Consider the following 14,579-nt stretch of genomic DNA (forward strand, 5'->3'; position numbering starts at 1 on the left):
CATGGACGGGGAGGAAAGGCCCTCAGCTCAGTCAGAACGACGACGCTGACCTCTCACTGCAAACGCCATTTCTGAAAGTACTCACCGTCACCTCTGCATTCAGGACTCAGTGCTTTTTTCGACACACTGATTGACAAAGGACAATGTCAGCTTGATGATGTTCTGTTCCACATCCTGCCCCTGTTGTTTGGACCAAAAAACGTGCACAGACGAGACCAAAAGGTGCACACATTAGTTTCCCTTTAACTGAGAACCGGCATCCATGAAAGAGTAAAACATTTGTGCCGACAAGACTGATGCAGAGGAGACATAAACATCTCTGAATACGTTAAGAATGAGCTCAGAGAAGCCTTTAGTGCTGCAGAGCAACAGGAAAGTTCTAGTTGGTTTCTGTATCTGTGATGAAGATGTTGTCTTGTGCGCTGCAGCGATGAAGTTCTGAACCTCACTCCACTCGCTGATCAGACTTCTTCCTCTGGGATGGAAAGCCTCTTAGCTTCAAGTTATGGAGCGACTAACAACTGTCCTCCCTATTATTTTAGTTTTTTAACCCGGATTACTAACCCACTTCCATGCTAACTAACTAGCTGCTGTCAGCGCTGCATTTATTAAAGACTTCTCACTGCATCTGTTATATTTATATTTGTGAAGTAAAACTTTTAGATGGATTTTATCTTCTGAAAAAACTCGACTTTATTAACTCTCTGAACTGTAAGTTTGAGGCTAAGGAAGTTGATAACCTCAGCTTTCAGTTCCAGAAATGGAGGTATGTTTCAGGGTATGCTTAGTTGCCATAGCAACTCATGCTCTGAACATAACCTGGTCTGGAGCAGGTTTAGTTGAAGTTTAGTTTGTTTTCAGAGAGGTGAAGCAGCATGGCGTGTCCATTTGAAAATGATTTAGTGGATGAAGAAGCTCAGATAATACTTTTTCCACCATGAGAGGGTGATAAGACCACATATGGATGTTGGAAAAATAAACTATTTTACTTTGATCTAACTTAATTATTTGCTTCAGTTAAGATAAATCAATTCTTTTTAGTTAAGTCAGCTTAAAAATAACACATAGTTATCAGACAGTTATGTTACTATCATTCAAATTAAATCAATTAAGTAGGTTTAACTGAAGTGCTACTGTTTGGCCGTGCAGGAATTGTGGGATAGCATTCCCTTTGCCTGTCTGGACGGATTAAATCGGCGATCCGTTGAAAATGCCTTGTTGTCCTCGCCGTGCACGCGCATTAACTCAGGGTTACAGAGAGCAGCTTAATTAAGCAAACTCATAACGGTGTTTTGGACCCAACATATGCAGAATTAGCAAGTTTAGGATTATTTAAGTGAGAGTTCAGGGTTAAAGTCTGGGTGAGTTAACCTTGCTTTCTGAAAACCCCCCTGGTTTTGACTCAGAAAATCCTTCTACTAGATCCAAGCCACTGTTTGTTTAAAGGGATGTCAGAGGAGAGTCCTAATGAGCCAATTAGCTGTCACCACATCTGCTGCGTGTGCTTCAGGAATGCTTGGTGGTTATGTTTCATGTAAGCATTTTGTGTTTCATTCTTCTAGATAGAAGTGAATTATCTTTAAACAATTGTAATTTAATTTTTTAGAACATATTATAGTATCAAAAGCTGCTTTATAATGGCAGATAATATGAATATTATACCATTCAGATCTCTTAAAAAACCCTCAACTTAAAGCCTTTTCCTGTCACTTCTCTTTAATAGAAAGGTGATGTTTGCAGCAACAGTGATGGGGACAGAAGTTTTCTGCACACATTTGTGTTTTGGCAGAAACGTGTCTTTTTCCTTCAGTTTGCCTCTGGATTGTTGGTGTTGTCTGGATCCTACTCAGAGAAAGTCTAGCTAGTTTTCAGTCTGCTCTTCCTCCTCTCCAGAGGAGTTTCAGAGCTGCTGCTCCACATCGTTTAGAAATGCAAACAGAATGAATGAAGGATTTGAAGTAATCAGCCTCTGGGAGCCATACTTTGGCCAGAGAATCACTGAGAAACGTATGATCCTGAGCTGAAAGTATCAAAGCCAGTCCGGAGCTCCTCTGAGGTAGTGCACGTGAGTGTGAGCGCCTCCTTGTATGCAGCTAAGTGCTGTCTGCTGTGGCTGAACATAAGCCTGCATCTTGTTAGGATCTTCAGGAAGAGCAGAGATAATCAGCTTAGCCCATCTGCTGCAGCAGGTGAGCTCAGACAGAGCTGCGTCTCCATGACAGATGGAGGTTAGGTTATCCCCCTTAGAGCAGTGTTCTTCAATCAGGTCTTCAAACCATCAACCTAAAGCTGAACAGCTGTCTGAGCGTGCTCAGTGCTGCCTCTGCTGGAGTGAGAGGTGTGTCAGTCACACATTGAGGATGCTTGATGGGCTTGGTCTCTGGTGGTGGGTGGGCTTGGGGGCGGGGCCATCAGCATCACCTTCTGTCGTAACCCAGGTAACCTTGATGTCGTAAATCATTCATGGCGGACCTTCAGCTGCAGCGGGGCTGTGCGTGTCAAGCATTCAGCATCCTGCTGACGCGAATGTTCGGCAGAAAATAGATGGAACGAAAATAGATGTTGAGTGAGACGGTCCAGGAGCTCATGCGGCCAAACCTGAGGACATTCCAGATGAGCAGGTCTCACACACCGTCCAGGCCTCAGCTGTCTTCATCCTACTTGCCAACACAGGTAGGATGAAGACAGCTGAGGCCCCATCAGGCTGGCCCTGGAGCTGCAGGCGTGGAGAAGCGCCATGCCCCCCCTGCACAACCGTGCAGAATGCCCCAAAACACCCCTATTACAGAGTGTAAGTGAGAGGGGGGGCGTTGGTTCCCCCGCCCTGGTAACACTCTGACTCAGGAGTTTATAAGTTTGATGTGACTGTAAGCAGGACAGACCCCCTCCCCCCCCCCCCCAGCATGGGTGCTCGTCAGCTGGTGCGGTGCCTGCAGCATGAGCTCACCGCTGCCTGATGAAGACTCTGACCTTTGCTGATGAAGACTCTGACCTTTGCTCCTGTTCTGCAGGCTTCTGCACCGTGTCGGCTGTGGTGCTGAAAACCAAGAATTCCAACCCGTGGACCAATGAGTTTGACAGTAAGCAAAGAAGCCCACATGACCCTCTAACTCCGCCCACATGCAGGATTGACTTCCTGTTTGTATCTGCAGGCATCGAGCTCTCCTGTGTCATTGAATCCATTTCTACAACCAATCCTCGGATTGAGTGGAAAAAGATAACAAGCGAAGGGCCGAGTTATGTCTACTTCAACAAGAGGATCTCGGGTAACAGAGGACCCATGCGCCCCTGACCCCGCCCACCACAGGTTTGACTCCTGTTTGTGCTCTGACAGGTGACCTGGAGAACAGAGCTGAGATTCATACCATGTCCACGCTCGTGATCAAGAACGCCACCAGATCAGACACGGCCAAATATCGCTGTGAAGTCACGGCGGCCGACGACCTCAAGTCCTTTGACGAGATCCTCATCGACCTTGTTGTGAGAGGTGCTGCCACTTTCCTTCCTCTCTAACTCATCTGCATTCATCAGAACATGAGCGACCTGAGCCAGAACCCCCCAGCATGATTCTGCGTGTGAGCCGCCCACCTCCATCCATGAGGGAATATCTGCAGTGAGAGCTGTGCTAAAGAAAGCCGGCCTTTCCTGCTGTCTGCTGTCATCTCCTGAGGCTCTGCAGGGAAGTGTGGTGTCTTTCTAAACTCATGTTTGTTGTGTGTCTGGTGGCTCCACAGTGAAGCCGGTGGTGCCCAAGTGCAGAGTTCCCAAGGCGGTGCCGTTCGGGAAGTCAACGGAGCTTAGCTGTGTGGAGGAGGAGGGCTTCCCCCGGTCTCAGTACAAGTGGTTCAAGAACCAGGAGGAGGTTCCTTTGGACCCAAAGACCAGCCCCAAGTTCTTCAACTCATCGTACACGCTCAGTGCAGAGACGGGAGCCCTGGTCAGTACAGCTACACATGTGTTTGGACAAGGGCACACACCCGGTGACCGGGGCGGGGCAGAGGGGACAGGGGCCTGACGCTCAGGGTGGGGGCAGATATTTTCAGGAGACAGTTGATGGGGAGGGAGGGCGTGAACTGCAGGGGGAATCTACTGCCCTTGCCTGCACATTCTTCAATTCTGGATTTCTTTCTGAGTTGGAGCGCTGTGGTCAACTGTCAGGAGCTCAGCCCCCCCCCCCCCCCCCCCCCCCCCCCAAAACCATTTACACTTCTCCTGCTGCCTGACGGCTCTTCTCTTCCTGTCAGCAGAAGATCTGCAGAGGAAAAGCAGGGAAGGAAAGTTTGATGATAGTTGTGGCGATTGTCTGACAGCAGAGGTTGTGTGGTTTAAGGTGGACCACGAGAGCGTCTTTGTCATCAATCCAAACATTCCTCTCATTTGGAACTTATCACAGAGGTTCAGCTGCTGGTTCTGCAGGTTTGTTCACCTAAAGAGAAACTGACGGTCTGTCGTCCTCATGGTAGATTCATCTGAACAAAAATCAATCAATTCACTGTGATGACAAGACAAGGATCTGCTTGTAAAATCTGAAGTATTTCCTGGCTGGGTTTGCTATCAGGTGTTAGAGTCAGTGTGAGGGCAGCAGTGAGGTGGGAACTGTCACTCAAGTCCCTTTGATCCGGTCCCACGAGGTTCTGCTGAGGTTTACAGGCAGAAAGAAAGTGTTGAAGTGGTCTGCTGGTTCTTGATGGCACTTGGGTTTATTTCCTGTCCGCTAATAAAGAAGCAGCTCCACATGTTTCTGTCCATGTAAGATTAGAATCTAACCAGAGTCCCAGTGGTGACTGGACTGATCCGGTGTCTCTTCAACTGGGCAGAAATTCGCAGCAGTCCGGAAGGAGGATGCAGGAGAGTATTCCTGCAGGGCGCAGAACGATGCCGGGTTCGCAGAGTGCCCCCCCCAGAAGATGGAAGTCTGTAAGCATGAGCAGGACGCCCCTGAGCCCGGGCCTCAGCGCTGAGAGCGGTGAGATCACGGCTGTTTCCTCCCTCTGCTCCACAGATGACATCGACATCGTGGGCATCGCTCTGGGGGTGTTGGTGGTGGTGGTGGTTCTCCTGTGTATCACGGTGGGGATCTGCTGCGCCTACAGGCAAGGCTACTTCTCCAGCCAAAAGCAGACAACCAACAAGTAAGAGCTCCACCCGCCACTGCTTCAGTGTGACCCGGCCTCACCCAGCTGAGCTGCTGCTTCTGTCTTCCAGTTACAAGGTTCCAGCTAAAGGAGACGGGGTGGACTACGTCAGGACAGAGGACGAGGTCTGTAACTCGACTCACACGGTTCTGCTGCAGCCGTTTCACTTGAGCTGAACCAAAACAGACTGAAAGGTGACCGCTCAGGCTGATCCATCCAGCTGGATCAGAATGTGCTGGTACCACTGGCATTTGGGCGCGTCCGTGGTCATTTCCTGTCCGGACTAAAATAGGCCAGTGTCCTCGTTTTACCCAGTAACGCTCTGTCCTCGTTGAGGGGGGGTGAGTTTTCCAGAACCTCCCATCCCCTCTGAGAGTAAACCACAGAGTGTTTGGGGGATTGACGTGCAGGGTGAATGTCCGGGAGAGCAGCAGATGAGGGGGTGCATGCTCCTCAGCCACAACTGCCCCTAAGGGGGATGCGGGCTGTCTGCAGGTGGAAAGAAGGCAAATCTGTGCGAGGCACGTAGATGGTCCACAGGACGTCTGGACGTCCCAGACAACTTGGTGAGTCAGTCAGGAGATGGGGGGGTGGGGGTAGCTGCAGGCATCAAGTGGGAGTGGACACCTAAGGGGGAGGTAGGTGACCTGCAGGCGCGCCGTACAGATATTTGAAATTTGTCAACCCCCCAGGAGGCCTGTTAGTGCTCTCCACGTGAGGGGGGGGGGGGTGCTCCTCGCTGCTGCGTGGAAGCAACCTGGCTGTTAGAAACGAGACAATCCAAAAAATAACAGAAACTTTAACTTCATTTGTTTAACACTTTTCCTCCTACAGAGAATCTCAAAGTGCTTCCCAGAATAAAATAGAGAATAATAGATTTCAAAAGTAGAACAATAATAAACATAGTTAAAAATAAAAGAACTCATACAAAGCCAGCACACATACATCCCAGACAAATTGAAGTCATTGTCAATAAAACTGGTCAAATCAAATGAAAACATGTGGACAAGTAAAAACCACATAAAGAAAAACCTCCACGGTGAATGAGGCCCTCACGTCCTTAAGGTGGACTGTTCCACAGAGGAGGCCCGCGGTGCTGAAATGAGGATTAAGTTCTGACTTTCTGACCACCAGCAGACCTGAGGGCACTGAGGGTCATGAACTAAGAGTAAATCTGATCAAAGTGAGGGGTGGTTCCATGGAAACTATTACAAACTAATAATAGAACCTTAAAATCAGAGTGAAGTTTGTGTGGACATGTGTCCTACAGAGACTGACTTTCACCTGCACAGCCCAAACGTGGGGACTTACGACGGCATCACCCATATGTCAAAACTTACATTATCCTACAAAAGATGCAGCCGCTGCTCACCTTCTACGTTTAACCAAAAACCCACAGCAACTCTAGGGGGGTTGCCCCGTACAGCGGGGGGGGGGGCAGAGAATCAGAGACGTTATTTTGAGACATTGAAGTGTCCTTTTTAACAAACAGCACTGTGTGCTTCTACTTTATGTCCTTTATAAAACATTTATGAATTGGACATTTAAATGGTCATGTTCTACATCAATCTCTACTTCAGAGAAGAAAAATTAGTTCATGTTTTCTGTCTTCAGTCCTTTGATTGGCACATTTTTAGTTATGACCTGTTAAATTATGTTTTGTCACCAGAAAATTGTAAATATTCATCTTTAAAACTACCTACAGATTTAGGAAAATTCTATTGACTAATAATATAACCCAACATTTGTAAAAAAAAAAAATAAACTTCATACATGGAGGCTCAAAATTAACCCCTAAATCCACATTGTGAAAACGTTAAGGCTGCCACAAATGATTATTAAAGAAAGGGCTAATCTGAAGTTATTTGCCCCATTAGCATGTTATAGCAGCAGCAGCAGCAGCAGCAGCAGCAGCAGCAGCAGCTGCAGCAGCAGCAGCAGCAGCAGCAGCAGCAGCAGCATGCTACCATCACTGCTCATGTAACATTTATGAACTAATAATACAACATCCAAAGCTTTGTGTTACAGCAGAAAAGACAGACACACAAATCATAACTAATGTTACAAGTTAAGGCAGAGCAAACGTTTAAGAAGAAAATCTTAAAAATGACGTCATTTGGAACATTTTGGCCTACTTCAGTTTTAGTCATCGACCCAAAAAAAGTTTTCATAGACAACGTTGTGGTTTCAGGGCCAGGTAGAATTAGAAAACGTGCATCTAGCCATGAGGACATACCCTTTTCTTTATCTCTTTTCTCCTCTCCTTCTTTTCTTTTCTTTCTAAATTGGGCACCACATGGCTTTGACTTTTTTTTCTCCAGATTTCAGATGTTTTTGGCATTTAGCATAAATGTCCTCAGGAAGGCATCAAGTCCGTCGACTAAACCAACTGTCACCTTAGTGACAACATTGTTTTGTGTTCCCATTTTTTATTTGGGCATTTCACACAAAATTAACCCCAAAAAACAATTATTTTTTTATACCTTTATTAAAACATAGGTTATAGAATGTCACCGTATGACGGACTTTTAAAAAAGTTTTATAAAGTAGATCCCCCCCCGCCCTTGTGCTCCCCCCCCGCCCAGTTGATTTGGAAGCGACCCACAGTTGAACTGATTCCCTGCCATCCGTCACACATTTCCAGCAGGAGCGCGTGCAGCTGCAGCCAAGGGCGCCAATTCTCCACATGGCGGTGCAGTCGCAGTTTTTATTTTTATTTTTTCATCAAGCACTGAGCCGCGGCCCGCAACCGTCGCCCCCAGATCCAGGCAGGTTTTGCGCATGGCCAATCGCGGTGGTGCTCCGTGCGCCCTTCACCCTGCGCCCTCACCCTTCTCCTTCTTCACACACATTTGCGTCTTCTTCTCAAAGACAGGAGAGCGCACAGCTGCGGGGCGGAGGCGCTGCCAGGTTTCAGGCTGTTACAAACTCTGTGATACAAGTAAACCAATAGTGGTGCATATATTTTTTTACAAGCGCTGAGCCGCCGGCGCCGCCCCCCAACATTTTTCCGCCCTGGGCAATTGCCCGTATTGCCCGTGCCTAAAACCGCTCCTGGTTGGGGGATCTTGGCTGAAGATGGGTGAGGTTGTGGGTTGAAGGTGAGAGCCGGTGTGTTCAAGCGCCTGAACATCTGGCATTCTTTCTGGCTGTGAAGGCTGATCCGTGCTGCTCTGCTTCCTGCAGGGAGACTTCCGGCACAAGTCCTCGTTTGTGATCTGAGCGGGACAGGCGGCGGGACGGGCGGCGGGACGGGCGGCGGGGCCGTCGCTGGGCGGAGGCTGCACCGGCGGAGCTGTCGGGCTGCGGAGCCGCTTCTTCTTGCTCTGACTGAATCCAACCACTCTGACTTGCCAAAGCTGTGGAAACCCGCAGACATTTGGTCTGGCTCACAGGGATAATTTAACAGTTTCATCTTCAACTGAGTTCATTTGCTAAATTATGATTGTTACCGAACGGTTTGGAAAACTAACAGGAGCAGAGCAGGAGGAAGGCCTCTGCTCCAGCGGGGGGAGGAGGAGGTGGAGGTCCAGTCCGTCATCACGACTTTCTATTGTAAAAAATTGTGCGTCTGCCATTTGTATAACATTTCTTTTCTACTGTTGAAATTTGTCAGACTATTTTTGATGGAATATATTTTAAACTTCCTATAGATAAATGTTTACTTTTTTAAGCGTCTGTAAAATACTAACGTTTTCTTTGTGGATAAAAGTATTTAACACTTGCTGTGAGAGAGAGCAGCTGCATAGCAGGATGTGCGTCTTCCATATGTTCTGCTGTCAGGGCTCCATGTTGATGTCTGTAGATAGTCGTAGAAATGCTGTGGGGGCGGGGCGCTCACATGCTGTCAACCAGCTGGGTTTCATTCATTAAGTGTCCTTTCAGGTCTTGTACAAAGTCTGCCAGTCACACAGTAGAAGTTCAGCCACCATGAGTGTCGGTTACCTTCCAGGTCTGATGGCTGATGATGGAGCAGCTCTGACACCTGAGCTCACAGCCCAGGAGTTCTAACCACCATCCATTTCTCATTCTGATAAAACACAAAGACACAACAGCTGCAAGCATCCCAAATCCTGGCCCATAAAGCAGGAGCTGTTCTGTAGGTCACACTCTGAACCTGGACCCACTACAGCTCTCCTGGATCCCACCGGATTTCTTTAGTCTTTGTTTGGCTTCACGCGGTACAGACAGTTCCTGCTGAAGGTCTGGAGCTGTCTCTGATGGTAAATAGTAGTCTGATGCCCCCCCCCTCAAGATGATGTAAAGTAGGGATAAGTGAAATGGAGGCGATATGAAACTCTTTCCATGTGAGACGAGGGAAGGTGCAGACACTCCAAACGATGAAGATGAGGGCAAAGCGGCCCCTCCCAGCTGCTCACCTGTGACCTTCAGCTGAAGCCTTCCAGTCATGGTAGAGAAGATGAGCCGACATCTGCCCTACAGCCAACAGCAGCCTGTGTCCTGCAGAGGGCGCAGCTGAGCATCAGGAATCTCCCCTCAGTTGTAAAAAGTTCATTCCTCTTAAGTGCCTTTCCTTCCAGCTACGCTCTGTCATGACCCCCCCCCCCCCCCCAGAGGACAGTTTTCCTTCAGGAGCATGGCGTTTGAGAGGAATGATGTCACTACAAATATCTGCTCTCCTGCTTTACATATCTTGTGTAAATAGATCTGCATAGGTTTGAGGAATAAATATTAGTGCCTACTTTCAGTGTGTTTGGTGAAGACGAGAAAATCCTAAAAAAGAAGGGGTGGAGGGCAGAGACAGGACCTCCTGTTTGCGTCAGGGGGGTCTTCATCAGGAGTCTGTCAGCAGAGCCCCCACCCTAAAGGGGGCTGCTGCATCTGAACCACATCTGCTTGTTTTTCTTCATTTTAGACATTAAATAAAACTCACTTCATACTTACTGACCCGGTCTGCGTGTTCTGTCGCGTGTGAGCCGTGCAGACCGCCGCTGCCTTCAGTCAGCACTGCTCTATGACCATGACTATGAACATCAGCAAGTGTGTGTGTGTGTATGCATGTGAAGAACATCAGCAAGTGTGTGTTCTCTCCAAAATTATAGTTCTTCTCAGCAGTAAATGACATTTTAAAATTGCCTAAAAATCGTCTTTGATAAACGAAGCCCAGGTCCTTTAAATACAATCAAAAGCATGTCAGTCACTAGATCTACAAGTTGTTTCACATAAAAGGTTGAGTCAGGTTTTAATGTTGTTTTTAGAAACACTTCAACCATTAGCTTCTACAAAGCAGATTTCTGTGAGACCTGTTCCTTCTCCTTTAAGAAGCTCTTCTATCCTTCACTTCTTACCTGTAGTCATGTCACCTGTTTGAATGGGTTCCTGGCAGAAAAGTCACCTGTCTACTCCCTTAAACCAGGCTGGTGAACCGTGGTCCTGAAGAGCCTCACCCCAGCCTGTTTTCCAGCTCTGCCTACCTAAACCAGGTGTGTTCGGTCAGTCAGGATGTGGAATTCAGCTAATCATCAGCAAGCTGGTCAGGGAGGACTGGAAAACAGGCATAGTTGAGGCTCTGGAGGAGCGGTTAGCCAGCCCTTCAAATGTCATACTGCTGTCTTGCAGAATTTGAGACTGACAAATCCTTGTCCTGCCGGCCAGCAGCTGGTAACCACGCCCTTTGTGCATCGGCTCCTTGATGGGGTGGTCCATGTGATTCTGGCTTTGGCTCCTCCGTGTGCCGGGTCGCTCCAGTCTACCGGTGACTGAAGTTAGGCCGGTCTTGGCTCAATACTCCGGTCAGGGACCTCGACCTCCTCCTCGGGGAGGGCGGCCTGCTCTTGTCTCTGCCCTGTGTGGAGCCTGCTTGTGGACTGTGTGGGGTTGTGTGTAAGCAACTTTGGGGTATCCCTAGGCCGCCTCTGGGGGTGAGGGACACTTAGGACTCGGCGGTGGCGGGCCTTTCAGCTGGAGCGGGTGGGGACCTCACCAGTGACTGCAGTGACTTCATAAATGACTTTGAAGACCAAACTCAAAAACAAGGATCTGGTTCCTTCATTCTTTAGAAAAGTTTTCAGAGAATAAATATTGACAACTGAGATAATAATAATTGAGATTTGATCAGACAGAGGATGAAAAGGTCAGAGTTCAGCGTCTGCTCAGTTCTGTAAGGTTTGAAGGAGCATTCAGGTTGTTGAAAAGCGTAAAAAAGCTCCAAACTTCTCGTGTATTTGAATCCAAACTTGACAGTTTCTTTACTCAGATGTCTTTAAAGGGAAAAACCCCAAAAGTAAAAGCAGGAATTTCTTGAATTCCATCAAAGTTTCTGCCATGAAGATGGCGTGAAGGAACCAGATCGCCAGAGCTAAAGCCAGAGGGAAATGTCTGCCGCCACAAAGCAGCTGTGAAGAGACGGGAGGACAGAATCAGAGCTGACACAGCCATGAAGATGTCCATTTACAAGATTTCACAGGGCTGTGTGACGACCTGCCACTTCAAACTCCCTGACTTCCCCCAGTACAACTGTGTCACACTGAGGAGATGGATCTCTCCAGAAAACTGAACTGCAGAGGAGGCTGGAACAAGGCGGACGAGAAGGAACAAAAAAAAAGCAACTGCAAACAAAAAGAAAATGAACTGCAAATAAAAATGAAATGCAAATAAAAAATAAACGCTGCAAATAATAACCGCCTTCACAGCATAAAGGGAAAAAATGCAATGCAAAAAGAAGAAATGAAATGCAAACATAGAAAAGCGATGCATCTACAAAAAAGTCTGCAAATAAAAGGAAAGCCTTAGCAGAGGTGACTTCACCAAAATTCACTCAGGTACTTTCTCAAAAGTCCCTCTGTTTAAATACATATTTAATAAAATGCACACTTTAGCAACCCAACCTTTTTATTAAACACCGTAATATTTGGCATAATCTAAAAAAATAAAAATAAAGAAAATTTGCATCAACATCATTATTTGTCTTGCTAAATTTAACATAAATACAACATATATGACAAATACAAATATTTGAAGAAAACCCTTCCCATAAAAAATATTAACAAATTAAAACTATACCTAGAACGCTTCAGTGGTTGACCATTGTGGCACACTGTTAACCCCAACTTATTTATATTTTTCTTATTTTCATAGCGACAATTAAAAACCAGAAGCTCAGGCAGCTAGCAGCTTGGGAGCTGATGGAGCTGATGGAGCTCCCTGCTTTATTAGGAAGTGGATAACCTCAGCTTTTAGTTCCAGAAATGGAGGTATGTTTCAGAGTGTGTCAAGGTTGCCATAGCAACTCATGCTCTGAACATAACCTGGTCTGGAGCAGGTTTAGTTGAAGGTTAGTTTGTTTTCAGAGAGGTGAAGCAGCATGGCGTGTCCATTTGAAGATGATTTAGTGGATGAAGAAGCTCAGATAATACTTTTTCCACCTTGAGAGGGTGATAAGACCACATATGGATGTTGGAAAAATAAACTTTTTTACTTTGATCTAACTTAATTATTTGCTTCAGTTAAGATAAATCATTTTTTAGTTCAGTCAGCTTAAAAATAACACGTAGTTTTCTGACAGTTATTTTACTTTCATTTAAAATTAATTCAATTAAGTAGGTGTAACTTTGGTGTTGCTGTTAGATTGGCACCGCAAGGAATTGTGGGATACCATTCCCTTTGTCTGTCTGGATGGATTTGGGTTTAAGTGTGGGTTTTTGACCAAATGTGTTTAGTTGTTTAGCTGTTTTACTGTGTTCTGCCGAGTTATTTGTCCTGTTATGTTTAATTCTTTCTGCACCATGAGTGAGAGGGAGGGAGAGGATGATGAGTTTATTACCACCACTAGTGCATCAGTGTGGGATAAGAACTGAAGTTACAGTCAGAGTCATGATGAATAATTCCATATTGTAAATCTACACTGTATCATTTATGTTAATTTTATAAAAATGAGAAAATCTGCAGCTTCTAACTTAGACATATGAGAGTTCAAGAAGTACAATAAATTAAGGTGGAAAAACATTTAATTGAATTGGAGTAATGTGACATTTAGTTAAATAAATATGTAAATTTGAGTTGTATTAACAATTATTGAGTTGGCTAGACATAAGAAATTAGGTTGAATAAATTTAACTCAATTACTTGTTACCAATAGAAGTAATTTATTTAAGTTTTATAATTTTTATATATATATACATCTTAATGTACCGGTAATTGGAAATAAGATCAGAAACTCGTGCGTTTACTATGTTCTTTTTCTCCAAGCAGAAACTCTTTCTTTTGCTGATGATGCAGCCGTGTTACTTTTTTGATGGCCGTATAATCTTCATACGCCGTCATTAAAATCTCAGACTCCGTCTCACTGAAGTATAGCGCTCTCTTTTTTTCTCCACGCGTTTCCATGGTGACTCCGTAAATCGACAATCTATTGAGAATGTCTTTATGTACTTGCTGTGCACGTGCATTAACCCAGGGTTAACAAGTTGAGTGTAATTACGCTAACTCATTTCCGGTCTTTTGTAACCGACATACCCAGAGTAAGCAAGTTCAGGCGGATTTCAGCCAGAGTTCAGGCTTAAAGTCAGGGGAGTTTAAACATGCTTCCTGGAATACCCCCCTGGTTTTCACCACCGGAGACCGACCCCCTCAGCTTGCCCGAACACCTCAGCCCGTGCACATAGAGGGAGAAAGTGTGGAGATGGTAGAGACTTACAAGTACCTGGGGGTTGTGTTGGACCACAAGCTGGACTGGACTACCAACACGGACCAGCTTTACAAGAAGACCCAGTCCAGGCTGTACTTTCTCCAGAGGCTGCGCTCCTTTAACATCTGCACAAAACTGCTGCACATGTTTTATCAGTGGGTGGTGGAGAGTGCTCTCCTCTATGCTGCTGTGTGCTGGTGCAATACCAACAAAAAGAACATCTCCAGGCTCAACAGGATCATCAAGAGGGCGAGCTCTGTGGTGGGACTGAAGCTGGATCTTGAGGAGGAGGTGGGAGAGCAGAAAACTCTGACCGGGTTCAGGGCCATCATGAGGAATCCCTCACATCCCCTCCATGAGGCCTTCACCAGCAGGAGGAGGACATTCAGCAACAGACTGCTGTCCCAGTGCTGCTCCACAGAAAGACTGAAGAAATCGTTTGTTCCTCGTGCCATCAGGCAGTACTATTCTCTGGCAGGGCATCTTAGAAGTAATTTCTTGTCATTCTTGTTTTTATTTATTTATTTTTATTTCATTTTCTTACCCACTGATTTTAAATTATTAATCTTTTTATCTATTAATCTTTTTAGTCTATTGCTATTTTTACTATTTATATTGTTTTTAATATGTGTATGTGTTTTATGAGTGTGAGCAGATGGCCATTTTAAAATTTCCTCGTATACTTATATAGCACTGTCTTCCCTTTTTCAAAGGCCCAAAGCGCGTTACAGTCACAGTCCCATTCACCCATGCACACACACACATTCACACACTGATGGCGGCTCCGCTGCCAAACA

General features: G+C 46.0%; 1 protein-coding gene across 1 annotated transcript in view; it reads left to right on the forward strand.

Moving 5' to 3' along the window:
* The window catches only part of LOC101174688 (junctional adhesion molecule C), a 53,618-nt gene extending 43,578 nt beyond the window's left edge, over window positions 1-10,040 (forward strand). The window contains exons 2-9 of the mRNA XM_023962365.1: window positions 3,012-3,080; window positions 3,153-3,266; window positions 3,335-3,487; window positions 3,735-3,937; window positions 4,818-4,917; window positions 5,003-5,132; window positions 5,206-5,260; window positions 8,322-10,040. Coding sequence (XP_023818133.1) covers window positions 3,012-3,080; window positions 3,153-3,266; window positions 3,335-3,487; window positions 3,735-3,937; window positions 4,818-4,917; window positions 5,003-5,132; window positions 5,206-5,260; window positions 8,322-8,357 — 860 coding nt within the window. The 3' untranslated portion in view covers window positions 8,358-10,040. The remainder of the gene's footprint in view (window positions 1-3,011; window positions 3,081-3,152; window positions 3,267-3,334; window positions 3,488-3,734; window positions 3,938-4,817; window positions 4,918-5,002; window positions 5,133-5,205; window positions 5,261-8,321) is intronic.
* The last annotated feature ends 4,539 nt before the right edge of the window (window positions 10,041-14,579 follow it).

Source organism: Oryzias latipes, chromosome 14 (genome assembly GCF_002234675.1).
Source record: "Oryzias latipes chromosome 14, ASM223467v1".
Lineage (NCBI taxonomy): Eukaryota > Metazoa > Chordata > Actinopteri > Beloniformes > Adrianichthyidae > Oryzias > Oryzias latipes.